General features: G+C 40.2%; 2 protein-coding genes across 2 annotated transcripts in view; one reads left to right on the top strand and one right to left on the bottom strand.

Annotated features, from left to right (window-relative positions):
- The first annotated feature begins 577 nt into the window (after positions 1–577).
- Positions 578–27,199, top strand: part of MED13L (mediator complex subunit 13L) — a 77,721-nt gene continuing 51,099 nt past the window's right edge. Inside the window, exons 1-2 of the mRNA XM_072415326.1 lie at positions 578–1,391; positions 14,032–14,278. Of these exons, the coding sequence (XP_072271427.1) occupies positions 1,320–1,391; positions 14,032–14,278 (319 nt within the window). The 5' untranslated portion in view covers positions 578–1,319. The remainder of the gene's footprint in view (positions 1,392–14,031; positions 14,279–27,199) is intronic.
- Positions 23,322–24,820, bottom strand: LOC140333578 (actin, alpha cardiac muscle 1). The gene has a single exon (XM_072415325.1). The coding sequence runs from the start codon at positions 24,743–24,745 to the stop codon at positions 23,612–23,614; it is 1,134 nt and encodes a 377-aa protein (XP_072271426.1). The 5' UTR covers positions 24,746–24,820; the 3' UTR covers positions 23,322–23,611.

The following is a 27,199-nucleotide window of genomic DNA, read 5'->3' on the forward strand; positions in this document are numbered from 1 at the left end:
GGCTGGCATTGTGTCACGGCATTGTACCAGGCTGGCATTGTGTCACGGCACCGCACCAGGCTGGCATTGTCATGGTACCGCACCAGGCTGGCATTGTGTCATGGCATTGCACCAGGCTGGCATTGTGTCACGGCATTGCACCAGGCTGGCATTGTGATGTAGGTGTCAGCAGATATTGGTAGAATAATAAGAGCGGGTGATCGGTGCAGGAGGTGCTTTTCCCATAATATTGCCCCGCACGGGTCTCCCGTGTGTATAGTGCTGCTGCCATCACACATTAGCTCTAATGATACAAGAAGAGATAATCGGGGAATAAATGAGTGAATGGCGGATCCTCTCCATTCCCCGTCACATTCTCCTGATACAACACGAGCAATTCCACAACAATAGCCGCTGACAATACCCCGCTCATATCAAACTGGAAGAATTCCCATGCACACAGCGACCTCTGCCGGCGCCGCAAGGGATACACAGGCGAGGGAGCTGCGCGAGACACAGCGGCGCGAGCTCGCTTTTCACCCCCCTCCTCTGGCGCTTCACCGCCCAGTCACGTGGACCCCGCCGGCCAATCGAGGTCCGTGTTGTCGCGGCCGGACGCCATTGCTGCTGTCAGAGAGGCGAAGCTCCGGTCAGTGTGTGAGAGATACGAGCGGCGGGAGAGGCCCGAGCTGTACACCGACTCTCCGTCCTTCCCTGTGGACACGGACCGAGCACAGCTTCCAGGGAGAGGCCGACACACAGGGAGGATCCGGGGGGGTTACAGCCCCGTGAAGCCCCCGAGGCCTCCTCCTGTGACACGGGGCGGTCTCCTCTCAGCCCCGGCGGCCAGTGTGTGTCCGCCCGCCCCGGCACTGAGGAGCCCAAGCAGCCCGCGGTGTGTCCGTGCCATTGGCCGTGTGAATCCGCTAAGCAGAGCCCGGGCTCCTCCTGGCACAGCCTCCCCGGGTATTGGCATTACATTCCCTGACAAGCAGGGGGAGGCCGCGGCGCTTCCTTCCCTCCTCTTCCTCCCTCTGCCTCATCCCGCGGGCCGCCCCTCCCCCACTCGGGTGACTCATTTCTCCGCGCCCGATTGTTGGGATAGTCTGGCCGATGTGGATTGTCCGCCGATCACCTCCTACACGGGACATGGTGACGTCCAATCGGCACCGGTGATTCGTCACAACTGCTCCTGTCTGCGCCCCCGAGAGGCTTTTGTAGGTCTCTATCCGAAGGATCAGGCCTAGGCCTGCTCGGCAGGCTGCCCCCCGTTTCGGATCGGATCCAGAATTTTAGGTCTCAGACATGCACAGCTCTGCTAGCCAGGCTCCCGGAGCATCATGACTGCCGCGGCGAACTGGGCAGCCAACGGGGCGAGCCTGGAGGACTGCCACTCAAACCTCTTCTCCCTGGTGAGACCGCCATTCATTAACAATGGGGCTGTGTGTGACCGGTGTGTGGGGGCAGAGCTGTCACCCGGTGTATTGTGGCCTTCGGGCACTCTGTATACAACATGTCATCACTGTACACACCAAGTGTAGTGTATCTGTGTGTGTGTGTGTCTGTATACATATTTATACGTATGTGTGTGTGTGTATACATATTTATACATATGTGTGTGTCTGTATACATATTTATACGTATGTGTGTGTGTGTATACATATTTATACATATGTGTGTGTGTATACGTATTTATACGTATGTGTGTGTCTGTGTTCCATGGATTTCCAGGACCGGCCCAGTTGTAACTCGGGAAGAGCGGTCCTGGTCTGTGATTGGTGGATCGGTGCCTGACATGTGTGCCCGGTGCTGTGTCACCATCCGTCTTCACATTCCCCGGCATGACATTGTGTGTGGCCTTACTTTCATGTTTCACTTTCTACTTCTGCCTTGAATGTGCTCCTCTGTTTCCAAGCCTGGTACCTGTGTGGTGACCTAACATGAACCATAACCCCACACGGACAGTCCCAGATGTGGCCCCTGTTGTGTCCTCTGGGTGACACACATGGTTCCTTTTGCTTTGTTGTCACCTGCAATCTGCAGCAAGGATTTCTGCTTCTAGTTCTGGGAACACAGCACACATTTATAGAAATAGTGAAAGGGACTGTCTGTCCCGGAGATCCCTTTTATGTCAGGCTTCGTGTAATCCTTGTCTAGTTATTTTATTTGTAGAAATGGGAATTCAATATAGTTTTTCATTTGCTAGAGGTATGTTTGTGAATTGTAGTTGGCATGTGCTTGGCTTTATCTAATATTGGTTTGTAGGTTATAGCAAACAGAGAGAGCTCTCATGTCTGTAGTTCTGCATCAACAAAGATTCCTTTTGATGTTCACCTACAGCGACAACGTTTGATGCTGCTTTCCATAACACACATGGCCGAGCAAGTGTTTTATTGTGACTGCCCTAGTTACTGTCACTTCAATCTTTCATTCCTAATGGTATCAATCTTTGGAGTTTTCCCCGAGGATTGTCACTCCGGCTTCATTAATCCGCCTGCAGAGTAAAGCTTTATTTATTTTTAGCCTTTGTGATATAATATGTAATTCTCCATTATCTTTATGTGTAGATGTAGATGAATTGAACTTATTTTGTGTTCATTTATTTACAGATAGATAGCAAATCTGTCTATGTACAGCTAGTGTGCAATGAAATCATTGTGTGCTTGGGAAAAAGATAAATATTGCTGTATAATTTCATTTGTGTGTACTTTAAAAAAATGTTTTGTTTCCTTTTTTTTTTTTTTAGATCATTTGGGTATGTGTTCCATAATCACCTCTTACCTTTACCTGCTTTCACTGTATGCCAGATGATGATAGGTTTAGTGAGATTGTACATGTGTTATTGTTGTTGTTTTTTCTCCTCTTCTGAACTATACTATATAAGTATAGTATCCAATTTCCATGTTCATGATTTGTGTTTTTATTTATTAGAGAAAAACACTTCTGCTGATAAATATAACTCACATATTAGCTGCACAAGCCATTGACATTTTGTATTTGTATTTTTATTGCTATAAAACAACCTGAAAGCATTGAGGACGGCTTTGAGGTATACAAAATCCCTTTTGAAATTTCAGTTCCGGCCTGTGTGATTGGCTTACGTTTTTTCCCACAAGTCTGCCTTGAGATTGAGTTCAGATTTACCCCGATCCTCCTGCGATAGAAGTGTCATTTTTGGTGTGATCATTAGGATGATGTACTAAAAGAAGCTCACCCTGGCATTTATACATCTGTCTGAGAAGGAACCTTAAATATCATCAGTTTTCTTTAAAAAGAAAGTGAAAATTTGCCCACACATTTTCCTAAATCCCAGCAATGTATCTAATTCCCCTAGATGAGGTTTTAGTTTTGTAAACTTGAATTTATTCATATAGTATGTAGCTCTGATTTCTTGGGGTGATATGCTATAAGGTTGTCCTGTCTTTGCTGTCTGGCAGTGTTTTAGACCTTTTTATCTAAGAAGTGTATACAGCAAGCATTTTTGTTTCTTTGGGTAAGCTTCAAACAACTTTGAAGTCTTTAAAAGAAAACTTTGCAGATTCTTATTGGAGAACTAAAACTGACACTTTAAACATGCCGTCTGTCCAAGGGCTCTCTGTTGGAGCTGAAGTCCTCCAAAGCTTGCGGTACACACTGCTCCTATACAAGGTGAAACCTATGTGAACAAGCCTATAGCAAAATGAAACATTTCATTTGCTTTTTCTTGTCTTTTTTGGGCAGTGATGTCTTTTCACATTGGACTGTAAGATTCAGCCTGTTTATTAAACTTTCTCTGATTTCTGTACTTTTTCTAAGATGCTTATGCAAAGTTGTGACTGGTGCTGAGGTTTTGGTGTGGTTACTTCTTTTTTTGAAATGCTACATGTAGTATCTCCTAGGAATGTGGCAGCCCCTAGGAAATGAATGCAGGTGGCAGTGATTCTGTACCGCCTGATGCAAGATGTGTACATACAAGCTGCAGGGCAAATGCTGTTCCCAATGCCAGTCTGAGCATAGTCTGATGGTTGTTTCCTATCTGGAAATGCCTAGCTTTGCCTGCATCTTCGCCAGTTTGTTGTGTTATAAATGTACCTCATCTCTCCTTTCAGATTTATTGTCTCATACAGTAATTGTTTATTATACTGTAACATTTTCATGTAGCACACTTTTTAGTAAATTTGATGAGTCCTGTTTACCAAACACATTTTGTTGCATATGATGCTGTAAACATCGGACCATCCAAATGTCTAATCGATGGACTTCCTTGCCTTAGCAACCAGCACTAGGTAAGGGTAATTACTGCCCATTATTATTTTAACCATTCATTCTTTTCTTGCCATTTATTTCTTTTGATGAAATTGTACTTTGGTAGGTTCAATGACTTTTCTTTTGTCCTATCTTTAGGGTAGTGTCTTTAGAATGTTACCTGTCCAACTCAATCCTACTGGGTGGTGTCTGGATTTTCCTGTTCTGTAGTGGAATTTCCATGTCTCATTAAACTGTTTTCAAATCCAACAAGAAGAATCTAATCTATTTATTCTTACCAGTCCTTGTGTGTGGCCACTTCATTAGTATTTTTTTCATTTCTTGTCTCAGAATGGAGGACAGCACTGTCTTCTCTCTCTCTCATTACTTAAGGAGCTTGGGTCGTTCTCTTAACAAAGTGAATTGATAGTAAATCAACCCCAGTGTTGATTCTGGATAGACTGTGCATTTAATCACGAGTTTTCAGCCTGGGAATTAAGATTTTAAGTAGAAATGCCAATTTGCAAATGGTTGCATTTGCCCTGTGAAGATGTTGCTGGAAATGTTTTAGAATGTTAAACATGAGGATGAATGTGGTTAAAGGGTGACATAAGTGATGGTAATTCAGGCATGTAAATATATCCAAATTTCACATATATTGTGTCTGATGGGAATTGATTTGGGTTCTACCCTCTGCCAAGTTTTAACCTCTGTCTATGTTCCTGTTGGGGAGACTTTCCCCTCTGTTTATCAAGTTTTCCAAACCCTTGAAATGAAAAGTAAGAGGTGGATGTAAAACATACACTGTGTACAAAGATTCTGGTGACAGCATCTAAAAAGACTCACTGTATGGAGATTTGAGTCCTAATTCAGAAAGAAAAGGAAAAACTCCAAAGTGAGATTTAGCAAGCAATACCATGATAATGGGTTAACATTTCCCTGCTCGGTCCAAAAAATAAAAGAAACAAATAGCACAGACTTTTTGCCCACAGCCCGGGAGCAGCTTGGTTAATTCTAACATCCCTCCATTGGTTTCTGTATCATTTTTCATTCTCATTTCTCTTTTTTTTCATAAACTGGTCCTGCAGGTCTGTGAAATGCTGACATTTGAAGTAGCTTTGTTATTTTTAAAAACATATTTATGCTTCTATAGTGATATATTTTACAAGCTACTGATTGCATTGTTTTAGTTGTGGGGTCCAGTCAGATTTGTGGAGATAGATTTGGTCTTCATGAGTTTATTGCACCTAGAATGGCAGGCCAGAAGAGATGTTTCTGCTTACATCCTGGAATAATTTAGAGACTTGTTACCACTTGTATAGGTGCGTACAGGAGCTTATTTATGCTGGCACATCCTGGCATCCTACACTGAGTGCTGTGTGTTTGACGCAGGGTACACACTCATGCCTACATTTGTAATAAATGCATGGTAAAGTATGGGCTGTGGTGTGTACAGAGTGTATAGCAGTGCCCCTTGTCCATTATATGAGCCCCTTAGCTTTTCCCTATCTTTGAATATGCAGTTTTTTTCGGCTGTTTTACCTGATGACTTAACCCATAACTAAGTTTTGTTTTTTTTTGTTTTTTAATAATAGAAAGTAACTTTGTGTTTGGCCACCAATCTTTTTCAGTGATCACCTCCAGTCTATTTATAGGTTTCCACCTTATTACTGTTTGATGTAGAAGTAGCCTGGGGCTTGTTTTCATTTTTCGGTTAGACCTCATCGTTTTTTAATCGGGATGATGCTGACACCACAGAGATGCCACAAGCCACTCGCAGGGTATGTGAGTCAGTGTAGCACACATGTTCACCAGTGCTGCCTATTCGGGAAGCATGTGATAAGTCCGGGCCCCTGTGGTTTTTTCTAGTAGTTTGGTCTGTGCAGCTCAGATTTTTCTATTATTTTGACACCACAATGGTTTGTATAATAGACAGAAAATGTTCTATTCACTCTTTACTTTGTGTACGTCTTGGGGTTTGTGTTTATATATAATAGGTCTTCTGTTATATGTGTTATAAAACATATACACAGAGATTTTAAGATGAAATGGAAATGTACACTCCCATGAAATAAAAACAATAATATACATGAATTGCATTCCTCAGAGTGTGTCCATGGACCCGGGGCTTTGTTGCTTTTCTTTTTTTCTGAGATGCTGCTTTGGTACATATGGAGAGATCTTACTTCAGTAGATGAATAAAAGTTCTCGGGTCCATAACTCTATAGACAACGATTATGGCCTAGAAATTGCCCCCCTGTGTCTTCTGCAGAGTATCCCACACAGGGATTCCAGCTTCCTTTTCTTCCATGGAAGGATTCAGGCTTCTGGCTTGACATTACCTTATCACTGCCTCACATTCCACACAGACATCTTTCCAGCTGCAGCAGATCTCCTGGGCTGCCTTACCTGCCCCTGCGTATAAAAAGAACTATCGGAAAAAAAATTGCAATACAGCATTTCTCTGCATTATTAATAATAGAATCTGCATACTCACATTACCTTTACCATTTTTTAATTTTTGCTATTCAATACTCCCACCAGAGAATGAAACAACTTCTGGTATCACAGATATGTTACCAGCAGCAATTGTCACAATGCTACTTCTTCAAATCAGCTTGTGTTGTATGCAATCCAATAAGAAAAATGTATTTGGATTATCCTTGTCCTGCTAATGCCATTCCTCCCGCAGGAACTCCCCACGGTGCCAGCTTGTATGGTAATAAAGCAAGACAATCATTCGCTGGGATTTGTATCTCAGGCTGGGTCTACATGGACGTTTTTTAAAAACACATGTAAACCTTCCTATTGTGTTTATATGCACTTTTATTAGCGTTTTAAAGCTTGCCTTTAAAATGCTAGAAAACACCTATGCTTTCCTGTGTTTTTATTGTGTTTTTAACTAATTTGCATATTACATACTCAAAAACAAAGCATTGAAATCAATGGAAGCGTTTACCCGAATTTTCATGCATTTTTGGGTGTTTTCCAGCGTTTACCCAGTGTTTTAACTTTTTAAATGTTGCAAGCAACGTTTAAGATAAATGTCATAAACGTGCCTCAAGGAAACGTCCTGGTGTAGATTAACCCTTGTAATGCATGGGATTTCAAACATGGGCATAAAAGCCTTAGGTTAAACGCTGGCGAAAACATCTATGTAGACTAAGCCTAACACTGAAATGTTTGGCTTGGCTGGGGATTATTGAACACAGGCACAACAATCAATGTGTAGTTTAGGGGTAACTAAAGTCAACATACTATATATCATGCAGTCTGTCCGTAGCAACAATGCAGTGGTTTTTATTGTTCTGTTTCCAGTTTGCAACATTGCTGTATTACCTGTTGATCCTGCCAGTAAGTCTGTCATTTACCAGGTTTAGTAATCTTACCCTAAAAGATAAAAAAAAAAAAAAAACTGCTTAAATAAAAAAAAGCTAGACTAAGCTATGTACATGTAGGATTATTTCATGACCATTTCCAATGACAGATGAATGAATGTTGTACGTGCAGTGCTCAGTCTGTTCTATGGGGGAGAGACCAGCTAGCAGCTCCCTGCTGTGCTCTCCTCAATTGACATGCCTAGTGGTCATCCTTCATCCTCATTCATTGATTCGGTGGCAGATTGATGAACAATGTTGGACGACTACTGCACACATATCTCACTCGTTTGAGACAAACACATCTATTTGTCCCCCCTGGATCCCTAGACTCCCCAGGATCAAAACACCAGATTTGGATATGATCTAAACATAAAATAAGGATGGTCTTAACAGGTGTGATGAATATCTCTTACAGTGGTTTTGGATTTAAACTCAAAAAAAGTCCTTGATGAAATGTAACTGTATTTGTTTTCCTCCTATACCTGTTGTTATATTGTGATATTTCTGTATGACTTTTTCTGCTGAGCACTGTTAAGGTCCTGCCACAACATTTTGATCAGGTCTAGGCCTTTGCAACACTCTAATTCTGTTTTGTGTGTGCTTGGGACGATTGGCCTGTTGTGTTACCTAGTTCTGGCCAAGTTATCTGACAGATGGTCAGATTTAACTCCAGACTATCAAAGTATTTAGAGGAATGACTGCAGGGTGCCCAGGTCCTGTGGCTGCCAAACCATTCCAAACCATCAACCCTCCACTACTGGTGCCTGTGCTAAGTGTTCACAAAACACAGCACTGTGCATCTTTATTTTGGTCTTGTCTACCTCAAATCATGTGGTTTGTTCAGATGCAAACTTTTTGCTGCCACGACGCTGCAGTTTCAGTGGGAATGTTTTTTAAGTTGCATTTTAAGTTGGCAGCTTTATCGACTTTCTGGATATACAGCTATTTTGCTTAAAAAATGTTAGCAGAGTGCTAGGGTATAGTCTGGGGTACTGTTTGGAGGCTCTTGCAGATTTTAAACCTTGCTCCGTGTTGTATCATTGTGTGGAGGTTATTGTCTTGGTGGAGCTGTAGGAGTCTTCTTTATGAATATATGACTCACGTTTGCATAGATCCACAAAATGATTAAAGCAGAAGCTTGTCCTCAGGTGCAGGTTTCCTTCAGAAAAATCTGTTACTATGTGTAGCACATTTGTTACCTCACCAAAATCTTACTCCTAGTATGGTGAGATTGGCAGATGCAGATGCAATAATGTCTTAGGGGATTCTTATACTGCGGAACTATAGGACTTTACAACAGAAGTGCCTAGGAGCAGTCGGATGCGCTGCAGTTTTTCATGTTACTTCCTGGGCACTGTATCGGAGCTAGATGTTACCTACAGATAAAATCTTGACTTTTTCAATTCAGATCTAATTTCAAGCGTCAGGCCCTTTAAATGCTGTTGCAGTGATGATTCATTGTCTGTATCTGAAAGACAATGTAGCTAAAAGTGATGGTTAAAGCTAAGAATACATTTTTGTCTTGCTTCTGAGAAATTTAAACTCTGTTGCCAATTGTCATGTTTGATGTCATTGAAATCCATCTGCTGCACATGGTATCATTGTCAACAAGTGTTTTAAACCTCTTCCTAATAGTAAGAGATTAAAAATGTCTATGAAGCCTTGTCCTTTGGTGTTGCAAACATTAAGCTTGTGATGTGGCTGCTTGAGTTGTACTATCCTTCAAGAAAGTTGCCCACTTTTCGCATTCCAGTTCTGGCAGTGAAGAAATACCCCTGATTTGTGTGATGCACAAGTAAGTGTTGTGTGCATCCCTGTTTCATAGTTTCCAATTTATTTTATAATCTGCAATTAAAAAACTGACATGATACTTGGGGCATATTTATAAAGCAGTGAATGTTACATTCAACATACATTAAATGTAGGCAATCTTTTAGTTGTTTAAATATTTAGTGAATGATTCATTACAGATGCATGTTTAGTATTTTGTCAATACCACTCTTGATATGTCTGTGAAGGTTTTCATTTATCCAGGTCATGGTGTATCTAAGAGTAATGAATACCATTCAATTGGACTTGCTCTTGTAACTTTATAAACTTTTCGTCGCTTGTCTAAGGCACCTCGAGTATATATGGTAATTCACAAAAATATCAATGTCATGAGGATACTGTATGTATACTCTTGGATGAGAAGCTGGTATTTCCCCATTTCATAGAATCTTGTTGAGGTTTTGCATCACTGCCCACTAGTATCTGGAAAAGACTCTTGTTTTTGGTCACTTTTTCATATAAAATTATTTAGCTGCAAGATGTTTTTAGGTTTCTTTAGATGAGCTGCTTGTTTCAAATCCTTCCAGAACACTCCAGTGGAAATTTACTAGGATTTCTATTAGGCCAGGCTCTAATCCTCCATTATTGGTACATTTTGAGCCAATTTCTGCAGGATTTGCTAGTGTGTATAGAATTTGTATTGTATTTGTATTTGAATTGTAATTATGAAACACCATTTACCTTTAGTTTTATAGTGGTTATAAGGCTCATCTTCTGAAATGCTGTTTTTGCTTAGTGACAAATATTTCTGCTTTTATTGTGACCAAACAACTTGAATGTTTTGGAAGGGTTTGTTTTAGTGCTTTATTTTTTCGTCTTTCTCAAATGATTTCAATCTCCCATGAGCCTTTTGCGCAGTCTCTTCTACATTGGAACGGTGATGGAAAGGACAGGGGAGATTTTTGGCAGTTTAGGAGATTTCAACAAAGTAAAGCCGGATAGATCAGTATAACCAGGGATCATCCATGTTGAGAATGGGAGTTAGGTCTGTGAAGTTCATTCTTTTAAATTGAATCCTATTTCTAGGAGGGTGTTAACAGGATATAGGTTTTACCCATGCATGGCTGAGGCCATACAAACACAGACTTTGTCAAATCTTGAAGCATACCTCATGCCCACTACATGATGCCTGGGTCTGTTGATTCATTGCTTAGGCATTGGCCATTGTATTGAGAGATTGGGCAAGCAGTGGCCTAATCTACTTTATGAGAAAATAAAAACACTTTAGGGGGGAGTCTCTTGAAATGGCTTTCATGTCTTCAGGGAACCCCTTCTATAAATCCTAGACCAACAACACACACACATATACATATATATATATATATATATATATATACTCAAGAAGTGCCTAATATTTTGTTGTTGTTAATATCTTAATGATATTAATAATAAGGGGAGGGCTTGCCCCTCTGGTCTGATCCTACAGTTATGTTACTGTAGCCTAAATTGCTTAAACATAATGCTGCCGATAGGAAAAAGAAGACATAATGCAGTGTGTTGCGACTAGCTGTGTTGCTGCCGATCTGTTGCTCCATACTGATCTCTGTCCACCACCAAAAGTGAATTCAATTGGCAAACAAGCATCAGAACTGAAGCACACATCAATGGAATAAGGTGGCTTTGTCTGATGTAACATTATTTCTTTTAAATAGTGTGGATGTCTGTGTGTCTCTACATGGGCAAGAGATGGCAACAGTTGCATGTTGACAGGAAGGCATGCAGACACAGGCAACATCTTGGTTCCAGATAGCACGGGACACCTTCACATGTCTTCTGGAGTCTGCCTGGACGGATAAAAGCTGTTTTTGTGGCTCAAGGGGACCCGCACAATTTAGGGCAGTGTTTTTTTTCTTAAGGTTTTGGCTGATTAACTGGTTATTTTGTAACACTTTAAAATTCTCTTACACTTTTTTGTGAGGTTTGTCTAAAAAATTTTATTTTCCCGATGTATTGAACATGTGTGTTGCCAAGCAAAATTATTAAACTGTCAGCCTACTCCATGAAGATAAAATATCCTTTTTGTTTGTGTGGGCAGGCAACATATACACACAAATAGAAGCAGAGGTGGGTCAAACTTGATTTCTCACCAAAACAGTTCTTGTTGCTGTAGAGATTGGCAAATGCAAGGGGTCCAGTTGATTTAATAATGAGGTTTGCATGAGGGCCTGCATTTGAGATTTTTATGGAGACTGTTTTTATTGCAAAGTATTGTTACCCATTTTAAGTGGCAAAACCCTCTGATTTTATATTTAGGGCAGTTTCTAAACATATTTTAATTTCTAGGATATTCATATTGGATGTCCCTTTAAGGAATGCAGAAACCTATTGCCCCAAGCAAGCTGCTGAATTGCAGTCTTCCAAATCAGCACTTTCAATTTACTCTTCTCTCTTGGGCTTTCTAAACTCATGGTTTTAGTCTGCCTATTTTATTTATTTTTTGTTAGTAGAAAGGTAATTTTTAACTTGTTTGAAGGAAGTCCACAATGTTCTGTAAAACAGAGATTTTTTTTCTATTTTATTTTGTATATTGTTGGTTATTTTTGTTTTATTTTGTAAGATTATGTTAAAGCCTCAAATTGTTGGAAGTGATCCATGTCCTCCTCCTGCCATAACTTTTGCTATTACTACACTAAGAGCAAAAGGAAAGAAACACTGATATCACATATCAATGACTGAAATATTAAAGTTGAAAATCTTGACAGACGTTCTGTAAAAAGATTGTTTCACTGGAACATTGTGTCATAGGAAACAAATATCATTAACCCACTAAATGTCATTTTCATCCCAGCATTCATCTCATCATTACTTAGGATGAGATGGCGGATGGTGCCCTGGGCATCTCCTTCCAGACCTTGATCAAGGCATCAGGGAGCTCCTGGATAGACTGCGGTGTGACTTTATGGATTTGGATGCATCAATATTTATTGTACCATAAACTCATATTGTATTCAGGTCTTGAGAATAGGGGGAACATCAGTAGATTCGTCATCCACACTCTCTGGCCCCATGAGTAGGGCCTTGTCCTGGACCAGGAGGATCTTGGTCCCCAATACACCAAGGTGTGACAATGGATCTGGAGATTCCATTCCAGTACCTCGTCTGTGCGACCCCCTAAGGACTTGGCCCAACCCTGATCCCAGACTACTTACCCACTGTCAGACTGGTCATTCCAGATGATGTTGCAGTCAGTGTAACATTTACAACAACATCTCCAGACATTTCTTTTTCAACTTCTTTGGGGTTTTCAGAATCTGCCACATGGTTAGCATAAACCCGCTCTCCGCTGTGAAGACAACCTTGTACCAATGGCGGAACTGCCAACTTTTTTGGCAAATACCAATTGAAATGCACTATGAAAGGCTGTAAGCACAGGTCGCACTAAAGGATGTCAAGCTTATATGCCACCCTTATGGAGTCTATTTCTGACTGTTTGGTCAGAAACATGCGCATGAGTAACCCACTGGAGGTCATATTCTAGGGCTCTGACAGGTGTTCCTCCTGTTACGCCCAAGACACAAATACTGGTCCTTCTGCTGGGTTGTTGCCCTTCTACAGTCCTGTTGAAATTTACTTGTGTAATGGCCTTTCATGGTATCTCCTTCACACTCCTATGACTTTGCTGGGTGGCCTAGCAGTTTCATCCATGGCATGGCATGTATGTGATATCCTGGGGGATCTGGACTACCTGTGCAACCTGACTGAGCTGCATGTACTCTGTTGTATTGTACAGTACCAGGGGTGACAGGAGCATTAGCAAGATGCAAGTGAGTGAATAAATTGTAACTAAAGTCATAATAAAAAAAATTACACTTACCTTTACTTCCACAGATCCTTCAGTCCATGTTCCAATCTCAACTTTAGTTCCCCCCTATTTTTTTGAAGCATTTGATATGTATGTATTTTTTTGGAAGGTTACTTTTACGTTTCTGTATTTACCTCAAGCCAGCCTTCATTTCTGCATGTCCAAGTTGTGTGTTGACCCCAAGGGGATGTCTTACTAGCGGTTTTCCTGACCAGGTGTATTTAAAGGGGAGTAAACCGAAGATATATGGGTGCTGGCATCAATACCTTGAAGGCTTGATTGGCAATTTCTCAAAAATGATAGTTGCCTAGTTGATGTGCTAACCTTTTAGGCTTTAATGCTTCTCCCAAAAATATCTGCATGCCTGCTTTGGGTCTGTAATTTGTTTGATTAGGTGGGAGGATCTGTGTTCTGGCCATGCAACTGGAATAGGAGGACACAAATAGTGAAGAATATCACAATGTATTTAAATTAGTGATGCTAAAAACTTTGGCTTCTTTCAGGAATCAGAAGACAAAATCTTTTTCTTAAATGAATAATAATAAAAAAATTCCACAAACATCATATATTGATTGTGTTATTCATGTGTACAATTGTGTGTGTGTGTGTTTTCTCCCCCGTAGTTCTTTTTCTGATTTTCTTTATTACTGAGGTTCTTTAATACTAGTATGTAAATGTTAAAAGCTCAGGACATGATCACTGCTTGCAAAACATCATAATAAACCTTTTATTTGTTGCATGATTCTTAGTATGCAATGTATTTATTTGTTATGGAAGTTTGTTTTTATATCTTTTATTTTGTTCTTCTCTTTATAGGCTGAATTAACTGGCATCAAATGGCGTCGCTACAATTTCCAGGGTCATGGCGACTGCAGCCCGATCATCTCCGCTCCTGCCCAAGACGACCCCATTCTTCTGAGTTTCATCCGTTGCTTGCAGGCCAACCTGCTTTGTGTGTGGAGACGTGATGTCAGGCCTGAATGCAAAGACTGCAAAGAGCTGTGGGTTTTCTGGTGGGGAGATGAACCAAATCTTGCTGATGTCATCCATCATGAGCTCTCCAGTAAGTTAATAAGTCTTCTGTTTTTCTTTAGTATTACACCCTGCACAGATAATCATTTCAGTTATTCTTTTCTTAAATATACATGATGTGTATAATGCTGGGTGTTGTCTGAGATATTTTTTTATTAGAGATTGCCAGGTATGGTAGCCCTGAATTTAAGGCATGTTTACATCAACAGTAGTAGAATATACTGATGATGAAGGATGGAGCAGGTCAGGGAGGTATAATCTCAGGGAGAAGTTGGATTTGGGGAAAGCACAAAATTAGTTCAAAGCTATTGGTAGAGAGGCCATAGGAAAATGGATGTGAGGGTAGTGGATGGTTTATTGTTAGGAGTGGGTTGAAGTATAAGTAAATATAAGAGGGAGAGATGAAGAAGTGAAAGAAGGGTAAAAAGAGGGAGCAGTGTGTTGTCTGGGGAAAAATATTAAAAAGGTCTGGAAACATTGAGCTGAGAAATTCTGAGGGATGGAGGCATGTACTGGAAGTAGGTAATGGTTGGGGGGTTTCAGCTGTGAAGCAAGAATCCCAAAGTGGGGACAGTAGAATGAAAGTCCGCGTACTGCTTGAAATGATTATTTCTATCATCAGAGGTACAATTGTTTCCTGTTACTTTAGGTACCAGCCTGAAAATAGTAATCCATCCATTACATTTTAAAATACCTGTCAACATCTGGCCTCCGACTTGATACACCTGATATTTATTTATTCACTTTACACTGAAAATTAAATTTGGCTCCAATGAAACTATCTACTGTCTGTCCACAAAATGCTGCATGAAATAAACAAGAAAAAAACTTCAGAAGAAAAAAAAAAAAAAATACTTTGCCTTCTCCTGTGCTTCTGTCTGGTTCACCTAGGTGAGCTTGATGTCAGTGGATCTTCATGAATTGGTCCATTTTCTTTTTATGTGTACTGTATTTTGAATTGTCTAGATCTCTGGTTTGTTGGTTATGTGTAACATGCATGCAAAATCCCCGTTAAGGATGGAAATAGGGACTGCATCATCTTTCATTGATTTTGATCTGGAATGCAAAGTGTGCCAGAAATATCTTTTTTTTTTTTTTTTTTTTTTTTTTTTTTTTTTTTGTGGTTGCATTCTTAATGCCTTGAATGATGTCAGATCATTTGCGGTCACAGTACACAGAATATTTGATGCAGGCACAGACTTGTAGCTGGAGAAGCAGCCCTTGCCTATTCTACAAAATAAACAGCTTTATTGTTACCTTTGTGTTTTAAATGACACTAGCATACTTGAACAGGGAGTGTGATAACATTTCTAACAGGGAAGTGAGTAGTGAAAATATTTTGCTTTACATAGATTGACTCTTGTGACAGAATGATGATGCAAAGACGAGTACAAAGCATGTATGCTTGCACATGTGCTTCTGTCAGTGCTGCAGCCCATCATATATAATTGAACTCCCGGCATCAAGCTATTCCAGCTGTGTGAATTATTTATGAGGCACCTGTTCTTAGCGGTGGTACTCGTGACATTCCTACTTCTCCAGTCTGCCTTTAATAATACATATACTCCCCTTTAGCCTGATAGTATGTATAAAATATTTAGATTTATGGTGTCTATATAGAAGATTTAGTTGTTGGACAGGATGACGATTTTGTGCGATGTATATTCTGTGCTGATAGAAACACCTATTTTTTTATTAATTGTAATTTCATTTAAAAGCTGCAGTGCTCAACCCAGAATTTTTTTTTAAACTAAGTGGAAAGAAATTGTAGGTGGATGGCAGCCCCTATATTGTGACCCAACTCATCAGTAACCACCCAAAAACAGCCGGGTGGTTGCTGAAAAGTGCCGGGTGGTACGCCCGGCTAAAAGGGGCTGGGGAGAACACTGGGCTGTTGTGATGGTTGTCTTGCACCTTGCTCAGCATTTGCATTTTCATATTAGTCTGTGTCTCGTGCTAGAAAAAAAGAATCTATCCCTTGTTGGAGCGAAAGCAAAACCTGGGTTTGAACACTTGCAGGCAAAGTGCGTAGTGATAATAAAATTCTTGGTGGTGAAATTCCTTAAAAGTAAGATGTATCTACAAACAGCCAATAAGAACATACTAACATCACCTACTGGTTCAGCTACTTATTTTGATGGGATCCTAAATCATGACGTTCCTAGGTCAAATTGCTTTACATTATTGTGTTTTGGTATTGTTTGAGGTTACATGTTTTATGATTAGCGGCTGAAATACATACAGATTTCTTTACGGGTGTGATTAAAAAAGATTAAAAAAATGTAATTGACAGAAATGTATGTCGAACCAATGTAAGAAAAATTAATTCAAATAAAAAAAAAAATCCATCTTCCTTTCTCTTCTCCCCCCTCTCCCTTTACACTCACGGACTGTAGCTGGAAAATAACATTGCTATGAATACTTATGTCCCAAAGGTACTACAGGGAAGGTCAAATGTATATATCACAACTCAGCGTTATGCGTTAGGTACTTGTGAAACAGAGAGGCAATTTGGAGGACAAATAAGTCCTTCTATGGCAACATTGTATGGAACATCCTTTTACTTGAAATGTCACTTAGCAATTCACCATCAAATGTAGCTGGCGTTACTTTTTTTGCTTTATAGTGAAGAGTTTATGTTGTTGTATTACTGAGGCTTAGTAAACATAGCTCCAATTCCCTCTGAATTTTAGTTAATAATGGTGGATAGTTGATGCCATTTATGGATGAAGGCAATTTACCAATCCTTATTCCTAGATATGTTATATGGACTTTGGCAATAAGAAATTGGGAAGTTTCATTCCAGGACGTTTTTCTGTGATTAATTAGAGAGAGGATCTCACTCTTATCCACATTTATTTTTATACCGGCGCATTGTTCGTAAAGTGCAAAGATATTCTGTAAAAACGGTATATCATCTGGTAGGATTGGATGAAAAGAAAAGAAAAGGATATCATCTGCAAAAAACGCAGATCGGATTTCTGTGTGGTGTATTCGTAAAACCATGCAAGTCAGGTGAACTGTCGTAGAAACGTACCAGGGGCTCAATTGCTAAATTGAATAACAGGGTAGAAAGGGGACAACCCTGTCTGGTGCCCTGCTTCAACGGTATAGCAATAGACAAAAAACCTGGCGTGTGTACCCTTGCACAGGGGGATTTGTACATAGCCCAGAGCAAGGATAGATAAGGGCCTGTCAGACCAACCTGTTCAAGGACTGGGAAAAGCCCTGGCATATTCACACTATCGAACGCCTTTTTGGTGTCGATACTGAGAATGGCCAAATTATCCCGAAAATGCTATTTTGAGTAATCAAGAGCTGCCAGCACTTTACGTATATTAGTAACCGCTGACCGGCCACACACAAATCTCACCTGTGGTGGCAAAATCAATTTAGGAAGCAGCGATGCCAGCCTTTTTGCCATGACTTTAGACAGCATTTTGACATCTAAATTGGTCAGGGAAACGGGCCTATATGACAGGACGTCTCAAATCCCTGCCTTTCTTGGGAAGAACTTCGATGTAGGATTCCGTGCCTGATGGAAAATAAGAACCCTGGGTCCACATGGTTGGATATAGCTCAAACCTGGAAGAATATCTACTTTTGTAAAATTCAGTTGTATAGCCTTCCAGTCCCAGAGATTTGCCCTTTATTAACTGTTTGATAATAGATTGTATTTCCAGTTACGATATTGGGGCATTTAAGTATTCAATATGCTCAACTGAGGTAGAGAAATTGTTCCAAACTTTTTTGAGGCGGACAGAAGTTTGCCTGGACATTTAGAATATAAATTCCTGTAATAATCAGGCAATATGTTATTTTGACGTGGGTCGTGGGGATATTGCCACTGGTGGACATCATAGACATGATACCCTGAGCAGAGTAGGAGGGACGGGCAGGGTTAGGCAGCATTTTGCCGGATTTACTGCCAAACTTGTGAAAACGCAGCTCCACATGCCTCCTCCTGAATTGCTTATATCTCTCCAGCCCGTTATCAAATTGCTGTTTGGCCCCCAACCATAATTCTCTATTACTAGGGGAAGGATCATTGGTCATTTGATGCTGAGCTTGACGCAAAACTTGTAGCGCCTGAAAATAGGTGGCCATCGCTTGGCATTTGCGTTTAGCAATATAGGAAATGATGTGGCCACGCAAGTATGCCTTACCAGCTTCCCAAAATAACAGTAGATTATTTCTGTGAAGGCTATTGTGTTCAACATAGGTGTGCCTTTCAGAATGCAAAGGAGGGAAACCTCCATATAAAATCTTCTCCCCTAGGTATTGTAGCCCTAAATTAAAGACTAACTGGGACATAATCTGATATGGCAATCTCATGAACCAAAAATTGTACTAAATTTCGCAAGGAGTTTGAGCAGAAAAGATAATCAAGGTGGGCCTTGGAATAATGGACTGGTGGGAAGATTGGCGCTCTAAGGGTATCTCTGTCTCTAAACAAACACACCCATGTACATGCAGTGTTTTGATAAACTCATTTAACTGTGAGGAGAGAGAGAGAGGGGCTGGTTGTCCGGGATTGTATACCTAAACGTAATCGCCTCTCTGATCTGTCCTCCTTCTAGTTTACCACTGTATAAAAGTCCCCCCCAACTACATTGTGAGGAATAGCATCCTGTGAATTCCACTGCACCAGTTGTTGAAAAAAAGGGGCTGACGGTGAATTAGGAGTATATATATTGTGTAATGAGATAGTCTTGTCTGGTAACTCAAGACATTCTACCTTCTTTGTCTCCATGAGATGACACAATTTTACTTTGTAGACGCTTGTGCAGTGGAGTAATAACTCCTGCCTTTTGTCCCATTGCTGGCGATCCCAGGACCTCCCACACCCAGAACTTGAGTCTGGGAAGTCTGAAGAGCCCAGATGGGTCTCCTGTAGCATGGCAATATCTATTTTAAGCTTTTGCAGATGCCTCAGGATCGCCATACATTTGTTTGGGGATCTCAGTCCCTTAACATTCCAAGTGGCTATACGTATATCCATTACCTATGTACCATACTCAGGTGTTATTAAATCCAAAAGAATATTGATATAAATAGCTCTGCTGACAGCATCAACAACTATTTGAGTAAGCAAACGGAACCAGGTATGGTAGTATAGTGAACGCCAAACCACTATAAATTACCCTCTACACATAGACATTGGTATCCTCCAAAAATCCGTGACAGTCTGAGAAAATAGGTGAACGACAAACCTTTGTAATCTCGCTTTGGGTCCTGGTATTCAAGTAGAAACATATAGTAAAGGTTCAGTTCATGGTGCCTGCAAAAGGGATAAACAGAAAAAAGGGAAGATGTGGAAAAAACCTTCCTCCTCAAAAAGTTAATAACACGTAGGAAGTTCACGTTCACGAGTGGGACATTCCTGTTGTCTCTGTGCTTGTGTAAATCCTAGAAAAAACATCATTGGTTTCCTGAGGAGGACTTGTACTCAGGTGCATAAGGTGTATTAGGAGATTTGTGTGGTGTCATCAACGACCAGAGGATGTAAGAACACGTATATAGAGGGACAGTCAACCAGCAACCTCTGTTGTGTTGTATAGCTTTTTTGGTGTCCAAAGATTTTGTGGTTACCGCATACCGGTAAGACTTTGGCAACAAAGGTTATGGCAGATTCAGCTGGATCGTCCCTGGAAGACACAGACTGAGGACTGACGCACACTGATGCATTCTTCGGTTCGTCTAGCTCTGAATTGGTAAGACAACTTTTTAGATAATCCTCAGCTTCCTCAGCAGTAGTGAAAGAGTGATTATTCCCTTGATAATCATATAAATTAAAAGTTGCTGGATAAGCTAATGTAAATCTGATCTTCCTTTTAAATAATGAAGCGCTCACCGGTTGGAAAAGTTTACGCTTACAAGCCACTTCCGCCAAATAGTCAGTGAAAATCAGTAAGCGTGCACCGTCAAGAGACAGATTACGTTGATTGCGGAAGGCCATGAAAAATTTGGATCTATCAGTCAAATCCAGATTTTTTTCAATGACAGGACGCGGGCGTCGTCGGTCTTTGTAGAGAGGATTAATTCTATGTGCCCTTTCCACTTTGCAAACCTGATCCATGCCAAGAGCTCTGGTATAGTTGACGCACATAGCTGATGCAGCATATTTGGCTTAGTAGATTCAGAGAATCCAGGTATTCTCAAATTATTGCCAGGTAATTTGACTTATAGCCTGTAGAAGATCATCCTCATTAGAGGAGATCCTGGATTCTGTAGCAGAGATTCTGTTAGCTTGGGTTTTCAGCTCCTGCCTCAGGGATTTTTTGCCCTTACCCACAGCGGTGTCTATCGCCTCCTGAATAAAGGGTTCAAGGAGGACTGCAACTGCCTCCGCTATCCTAGTGTGGTCGGGAGGGAGAGAGAAGGACTCACCCTGGTTGTCTTCAGAGGTTTGTGAATGTTGCGAGCAGGAAGCGTCCGCCATTTTGGAACGCTGTCCGCGGCCCTTCTCCTTCTGTTTTAGTGAAGCCAGGGGGTTGCTCACGTGTGTTTTGGCTACAAAGTGATCCATGCACGGGCCTGTAGAGGGTCACCAGTGAACAGGGGATGACTGCAAATGGCATAAATCAATAAAGGAAGGAAAAATGCCTCTGAGTGACAAGACCCTCTTCACTTTGCTATGCGCCCATGGCGACCTGGAACTGGGAGTCCCTGGTTGGTTTTTACTCATTACTATTTCAATAAATTATTGAATATGAAATAAAATTCAAGTTGACTGATTGTCGGCAGCTAATTTTGGGTTCTTGATTAGATCAATTAAACCTGTTGGTTTGCCCTATGGTTTCTCTCCCATCCCGTCCCATGATTGGAAAAGCAGATTAGCTTACATGTGTGTGCTCTGTTCAGGGACAATTACCAAATGAAAAATCAATCAGATTTTGTACAAAACTGACGGTGGATATTCCCATGTTTAGGGAAGGCCTGATGCCACATGTTGTGTCCTTTCAGCCTTTGTGTAGCTCTAGTTTTTTTTTTTTTTTTTTTTTTTTGGTCTGAAAGTTTATTTTAGGTCAAACATATTTTGCCATCATCTTGCAGTGGAATTATTATCCAGTAACTGGTTTACTTAGGTAAGAGAAATATAACCATTTGTTTATTAATGTTATGTGCATGGAAAATACACAAATACATACAATTGTCAAAGGTCCAATCCTTGGGAAACAATGATCTATGCAGTGCGTGCATTGAAGGGAACTTTATTTTGAATGGGTTGCCCATGTACCAGTGTATGTTTTATTGCCCCACACCTTGCAGCAGCAAATGTAACCAGGCATGCTGGATTGGGGAAGCAGAAACAGACAAGAATGAATCTATAGATTCACGCCGTAAGGGAAGATGTGAGACATTTCTACAAACTTGTTGATTTTTTGTAAAACTGTAAATGTTTGGGAAAAGTTTTGATCTCTGTATGTTTTCCTCTGTTTTACTGTAAGCTAACAATTAGCTTTAAAAAAGTATATAGCAAAAGATTTTGCTACCAAGCAAAAAGGCAAGTTAGCCTTTTAACTGATAAGATAGAGCGGCTTTGGATTGGCTAGCCTCTTTGCTTTTGCAATCAGTCAGCACTTTCCTCCTGAATTAATGTGAACTTGTGCTGCTGAGGATATCGGGGTTAAAGGGGACAGAATGGCCACCATCTAGCCAGCTTGTAGCTTCTCAGTGTAAATACTTAGTTTAGCTGACCTTCTTTTAATGTTGTGAAGACTGGCTGGTTAGTGAGGGGAGCTGGTTCTTACACATGCTCAGACATCTATTCATAACAGGACCTATACACTACTTTTCTAAGCAGATCCTTTAAAAAAGTAATTTTATTTAATTTGAAAAGAGGGAAGTACAGTTTCTCATATCAACCTGTTTACAGCCATTTATGATTGCTTCGCTTCTAAAACTGATGAATGTTGAAAAATGGATATGATGTGGGTGATGACACTTTGCATGTAATTGTTTTTAACTCTGTTTTCCTAAATAAACTAGACGAGAGTTACAACATAACTTCAAGGTTCCTTTGACAATTGTGGTATTATCTACTACAGCATGATTCTCCATACTGGGTTGATGCAGTGTTGGTTTTTAGGATAACTTGTCAAAATATATTTTGAGTGGATAGTCCTCCTATATTAAATAAATATATAGCATTATAGCGAATCACACAAACTTGTTAGCTCATAAGGGGGCTTTCAGTTACCTATCTGGAGGGTAATAATATCAGTTTTTATAAGTTAAACGCTTGGAAATCAGCAATGTTTGACTCCTCATTGATTTTGCAGTGCTAGTGATGCTTAAGTGGACAGTGGAATCAAGAACAAACTGCAGCTGTGTTACATTTGAGGCTGGAAAAAGTATTCCCACAGGGGTGAAATTCTATAGTTGTCTTTTAAAGAAATGCTATAGTAATACAGCAGTGCTACAAATGACTGGTTTTTGTTTTCTTTGCAAAGAAAATGAACATACCATAGACATGTGGCTTAACCCTCCAGGAGCAGGAGAAATGCTTTACATGTAAAACGCATAATTTAGGAAAGTTCCTTTTAATTAATGTGTGCAGTATTGTTTTGGACACTTTCACTTCAGTTGTATTTGACCAAGCACATTTCATACATGATTGTTTTTTGATTGTTTATTATTCTTTGGATTCATTGTTTAGTTTTAAATGTGTGCCTTATCAATGAAATATAACATTTTGAAAATCTAGTTTATAGTTTGAGTGGTGGTTCCTTATATATTGCAGTAACAATTTGATTGTTTTTTTCCTTTGACATAAACCTCTATTGATAAGCTAAGAATGTGTGTAAGAGAAGAAACTAGGCTCTTAGGCAAACTCACTTGCTGTGTTGAAAATATCTGACAATACACGCAGTGAACTTCAAAAGACATTTTTACACTATGTAGTAAAATAGGATCTTGAGAAGCTGTTTTACAGAAAAAGATAATTACAATTAGACATTGCAAACCCTTTTAGTGATATGACTGTAAAACACAATGTTTAACCCACACACATTTATTTCTGGGGACTGGCTACTAAACAAAAGATTAGAGTAGAAAAAAACAGCAAAATAATTAGTTGAGATGTTTTAATTTGGCGTCATAGCAGCAGTTTGACATCAAGTGTATTCATTGAAATATTTTGGAATGAGTATTACATCCAAATCTTCTGAACATTTATATTCTGAATGTTTTAACACATTTTTAATGAATTAGGTATGTATTTGAGAAATGTAATTGAGTGTAATGGAGGTAAAATACACCTGATCTAAATATCCTTCACAATTCAGTCCACAGTTATATATTGTCTCTGTTTAAGGCAAAGCCTTCAAAAAATATAGAATATTGCAGTATATAAACACATTTAGAAACACTTGCGGTGGACAATAGAAGGTCCAGCCTCATCATACTCTTGCTTGCTGATCCACATCTGCTGGAAGGTGGACAGAGAAGCGAGGATGGAGCCTCCAATCCAGACAGAGTATTTGCGCTCAGGTGGTGCAATAATTTTGATCTTCATGGTGCTTGGAGCAAGTGCAGTGATTTCTTTCTGCATACGATCAGCGATACCTGGGTACATGGTGGTTCCACCTGAGAGGACGTTGTTGGCGTAAAGATCTTTGCGAATGTCAATGTCGCACTTCATGATGCTGTTGTAGGTTGTCTCATGAATACCTGCAGATTCCATACCAATGAAGGATGGCTGGAACAGGGTCTCAGGGCATCGGAAACGTTCATTACCAATGGTAATGACTTGACCATCAGGCAGCTCGTAGCTCTTTTCTAGGGAGGAGGAAGATGCAGCTGTGGCCATTTCATTTTCAAAGTCTAGAGCCACATAGCACAGCTTCTCTTTGATGTCCCGAACAATTTCTCTTTCGGCTGTTGTCACGAAGGAATAGCCACGCTCTGTAAGGATCTTCATAAGGTAGTCTGTGAGATCACGACCAGCCAGATCTAGACGCATAATGGCATGGGGCAGTGCATAGCCTTCATAGATGGGGACGTTGTGTGTGACACCATCTCCAGAGTCCAGCACAATACCAGTTGTACGACCAGAGGCATACAGAGACAGGACAGCCTGGATAGCCACATACATGGCAGGAACATTGAAGGTCTCAAACATGATTTGTGTCATCTTCTCTCTGTTTGCTTTTGGGTTCAGTGGAGCTTCAGTAAGCAAAGTGGGATGCTCTTCTGGAGCCACACGGAGCTCATTGTAAAATGTGTGATGCCAGATTTTTTCCATGTCATCCCAGTTAGTGATGATGCCGTGCTCAATTGGATACTTCAGGGTGAGAATGCCTCTTTTGCTCTGGGCTTCATCACCAACGTAGGAGTCCTTCTGTCCCATGCCCACCATGACACCTTGGTGGCGAGGGCGACCCACAATGGATGGGAATACAGCTCTGGGGGCATCATCTCCTGCAAATCCAGCCTTTACTAAGCCTGAGCCGTTGTCACAGACCAAAGCGGTGGTCTCCTCGTCGTCACACATGGTTGGATGTAGCAGAGATCCTAAAACCTGTTAACTGGGAAGACGTATGCTGCTGTATGCTGCAACTGCAACGCTCAAGTGACTGAGCATGGCCTTTATATACTCCTTTGTAGCCCCTCTCCCTTTTTTTTCTCATGTGGTTCTCTTCCCTAGTTTAGAATTACTTTGGTAGTCCCCCAACTGCCTTTCCAAATTTGGCACTGTCGGCACAGCCATTACTGCCCACCCTGAATTGCTGTACACGTGGGAGTGTCTTGTCGCAGTGCCCTGTCTAGCCATACATGGATAGTTGTCAGCTGGTGTCTCTGGAATCACGCCGTCACCAGAACCTAGAAGGCTGTGAGTGACAGTGACATATTCCTGGAGGACAGCTGAAGAGGGATAATCTCTGTGTGCTATTTGAATCAAATGAATAAGCTCAGTTGTGAAGGTTTGAGTCTTCTTGTCCATTAATGGACATGTTGTTGTTTTAGGCCCTTTTAGATAAGAAGACCTAGAAATGAAATGGTTTTAAAATGTTGACAGAGAAATCTATAAAACAACTACAGTAAATCTTCTTCTCAATTTACTTATTTTCAAGTAACCACTTTTAATGAAACTGTATATGAATAAAACAAATATTCATAATATTGTGACCATTTATTGTGATTATTTTAATATTTGGCATTTAGATATAGACTTTATTATTTGGGTGCAAAAATTCCTGCAGTTTTTTTAGTCAGTCCACCTTTGGAGCCATCAGTGCATTTTGTGACATCTCTGAACATAAGTATTCATTCACAACAACAGCTGAACAAAGACACCAACCCTGAGGTTTCTAGGGGCTTCAGGAATTTGTTAAGCAATGATATTGGCACAGGTTGTAAATATTTAGAGAAAATTGTAACTCCTGGCAGCTACTTGGTAGATCTTTTGCTAAAGATTTTTTTATAAAGCTGCTTTATCATTAAACTTTGTAGATACATACTTCATTGCAAAATGTCGAGGTTATTCAGGTGCCATCCAGTTTTCCAGGCCAGCATTTTGGTCTTTAGCCTTTTCCCTTATTGTCACATAATATATGTAAATATTAACCTCTCCCTTAATGGGGGACACAGTAAGATTTTGCTTAGATTTAACATAATAAATTACCTTACTGACACTAAAGTTGTGTGTAGTACAGCCGACCTAATGCTTTTTTTGTGTAGTCTAATAGACCTTAACACGATATGCTTGTTGATAAAGGCTGCTGCCTTAACAGATCAAAGTTTAGTGTGAATTTTGTTTGTCTGGGTTTCAGCTTTTCATTTTAATCAATTTGAGCTTGCATAGTAACTGCCCATCATAACCTTTTTAAAAAGTTCCAAAGGTATGCATTAGTTTTTCATTATAGTATTAAACCATAAATATGGTAATCTGAATGTGTGTAATGTGAATGTATGTCCCATGCTTTACACCAGCAACTGAATGAAAAGCAGCACCATGCTTTCTGCAGTATAATCCTGCCATGATTTGCTGGTTCTCTTTAGACTCTTCTGGTTTACTCCAAATATCTAAAATGTATACACATTTTTGGCTTTAGAATAGCTTTGATGAGGTAGCACAGTATCACTTTTGTAGCTAAATGTAACCGGCTGTTATTTTTATAACTAAATAGCTGAACTCCAGGGTGGAAATAATTACATTGAAAATGTATTTTCCACATTACAAGACTATTGTGTTTGTGTAGGATGCAGTCATTGTAATCTCTCCATTGAAGCACACTTCATAGGACTGGGGGCAGCTATGTTTGATGCTTTATCATTTGAGTTGCATTCTCTGTGATTTAGTAATTATGAGGGCAGAGGAGACTGTCAGAAATTGCAGTTTATAACCTCATACCTCAACATCAGAGAAAGGTTCATCAAAAGTTGGCATCAACAATGGACGGACTTCCTTTGCAATAAACACAGAATCCACTGTGCATGTCTGGTGGATGGAAGAGTTACTACAAAAGACTGTGTGGCATACAGGGCTACATTTAGCGTATGTTCCATAATGTAGGTTTTAGTACGAGGCTTTTTTGGGATTCCAGTTGCCAGTTTGCTGCTGTTTTTGATACTTCACCACCAAAAAATTGAACATTAAATTTCTAAAAAAAGTATTTGATTAGATCTGAAAAAAAAAAAACTATATCTTGCGACCCACAGAATAAAGGGCTATTCAGGCTTTGGTTTTAAAATGTCTTTCTAGATTTTAAATTCTGACCACAATCTTATTTTTTACTATGATGACATTGGATGAAATGAATGTTTAAACAAGTAAAGTCTATAGTTGGCTTTAGGGAGCTGAGGATGAAGTTTAGTTACTTGTAGCAGTGAAGGCGTTAAGTGATGGCTTCATGTCTGCATATCAGGGAAGTGACAGAAATAGGCTGGAATTTAAGTGGGGTAGGCGGCTACATAGGATCCAGGCAAAAAGGAATTCCCTAAAAAG

Source organism: Pyxicephalus adspersus, chromosome 6 (assembly GCF_032062135.1).
Source record: "Pyxicephalus adspersus chromosome 6, UCB_Pads_2.0, whole genome shotgun sequence".
In the NCBI taxonomy this organism is placed as follows: Eukaryota; Metazoa; Chordata; class Amphibia; order Anura; family Pyxicephalidae; genus Pyxicephalus; species Pyxicephalus adspersus.

What these genes read in the sequence shown, in the direction of transcription:
- LOC140333578 (XM_072415325.1), bottom strand. Translation starts at nt 24,745, where the DNA reads ATGTGTGACGACGAGGAGACCACCGCTTTGGTCTGTGACAACGGCTCA.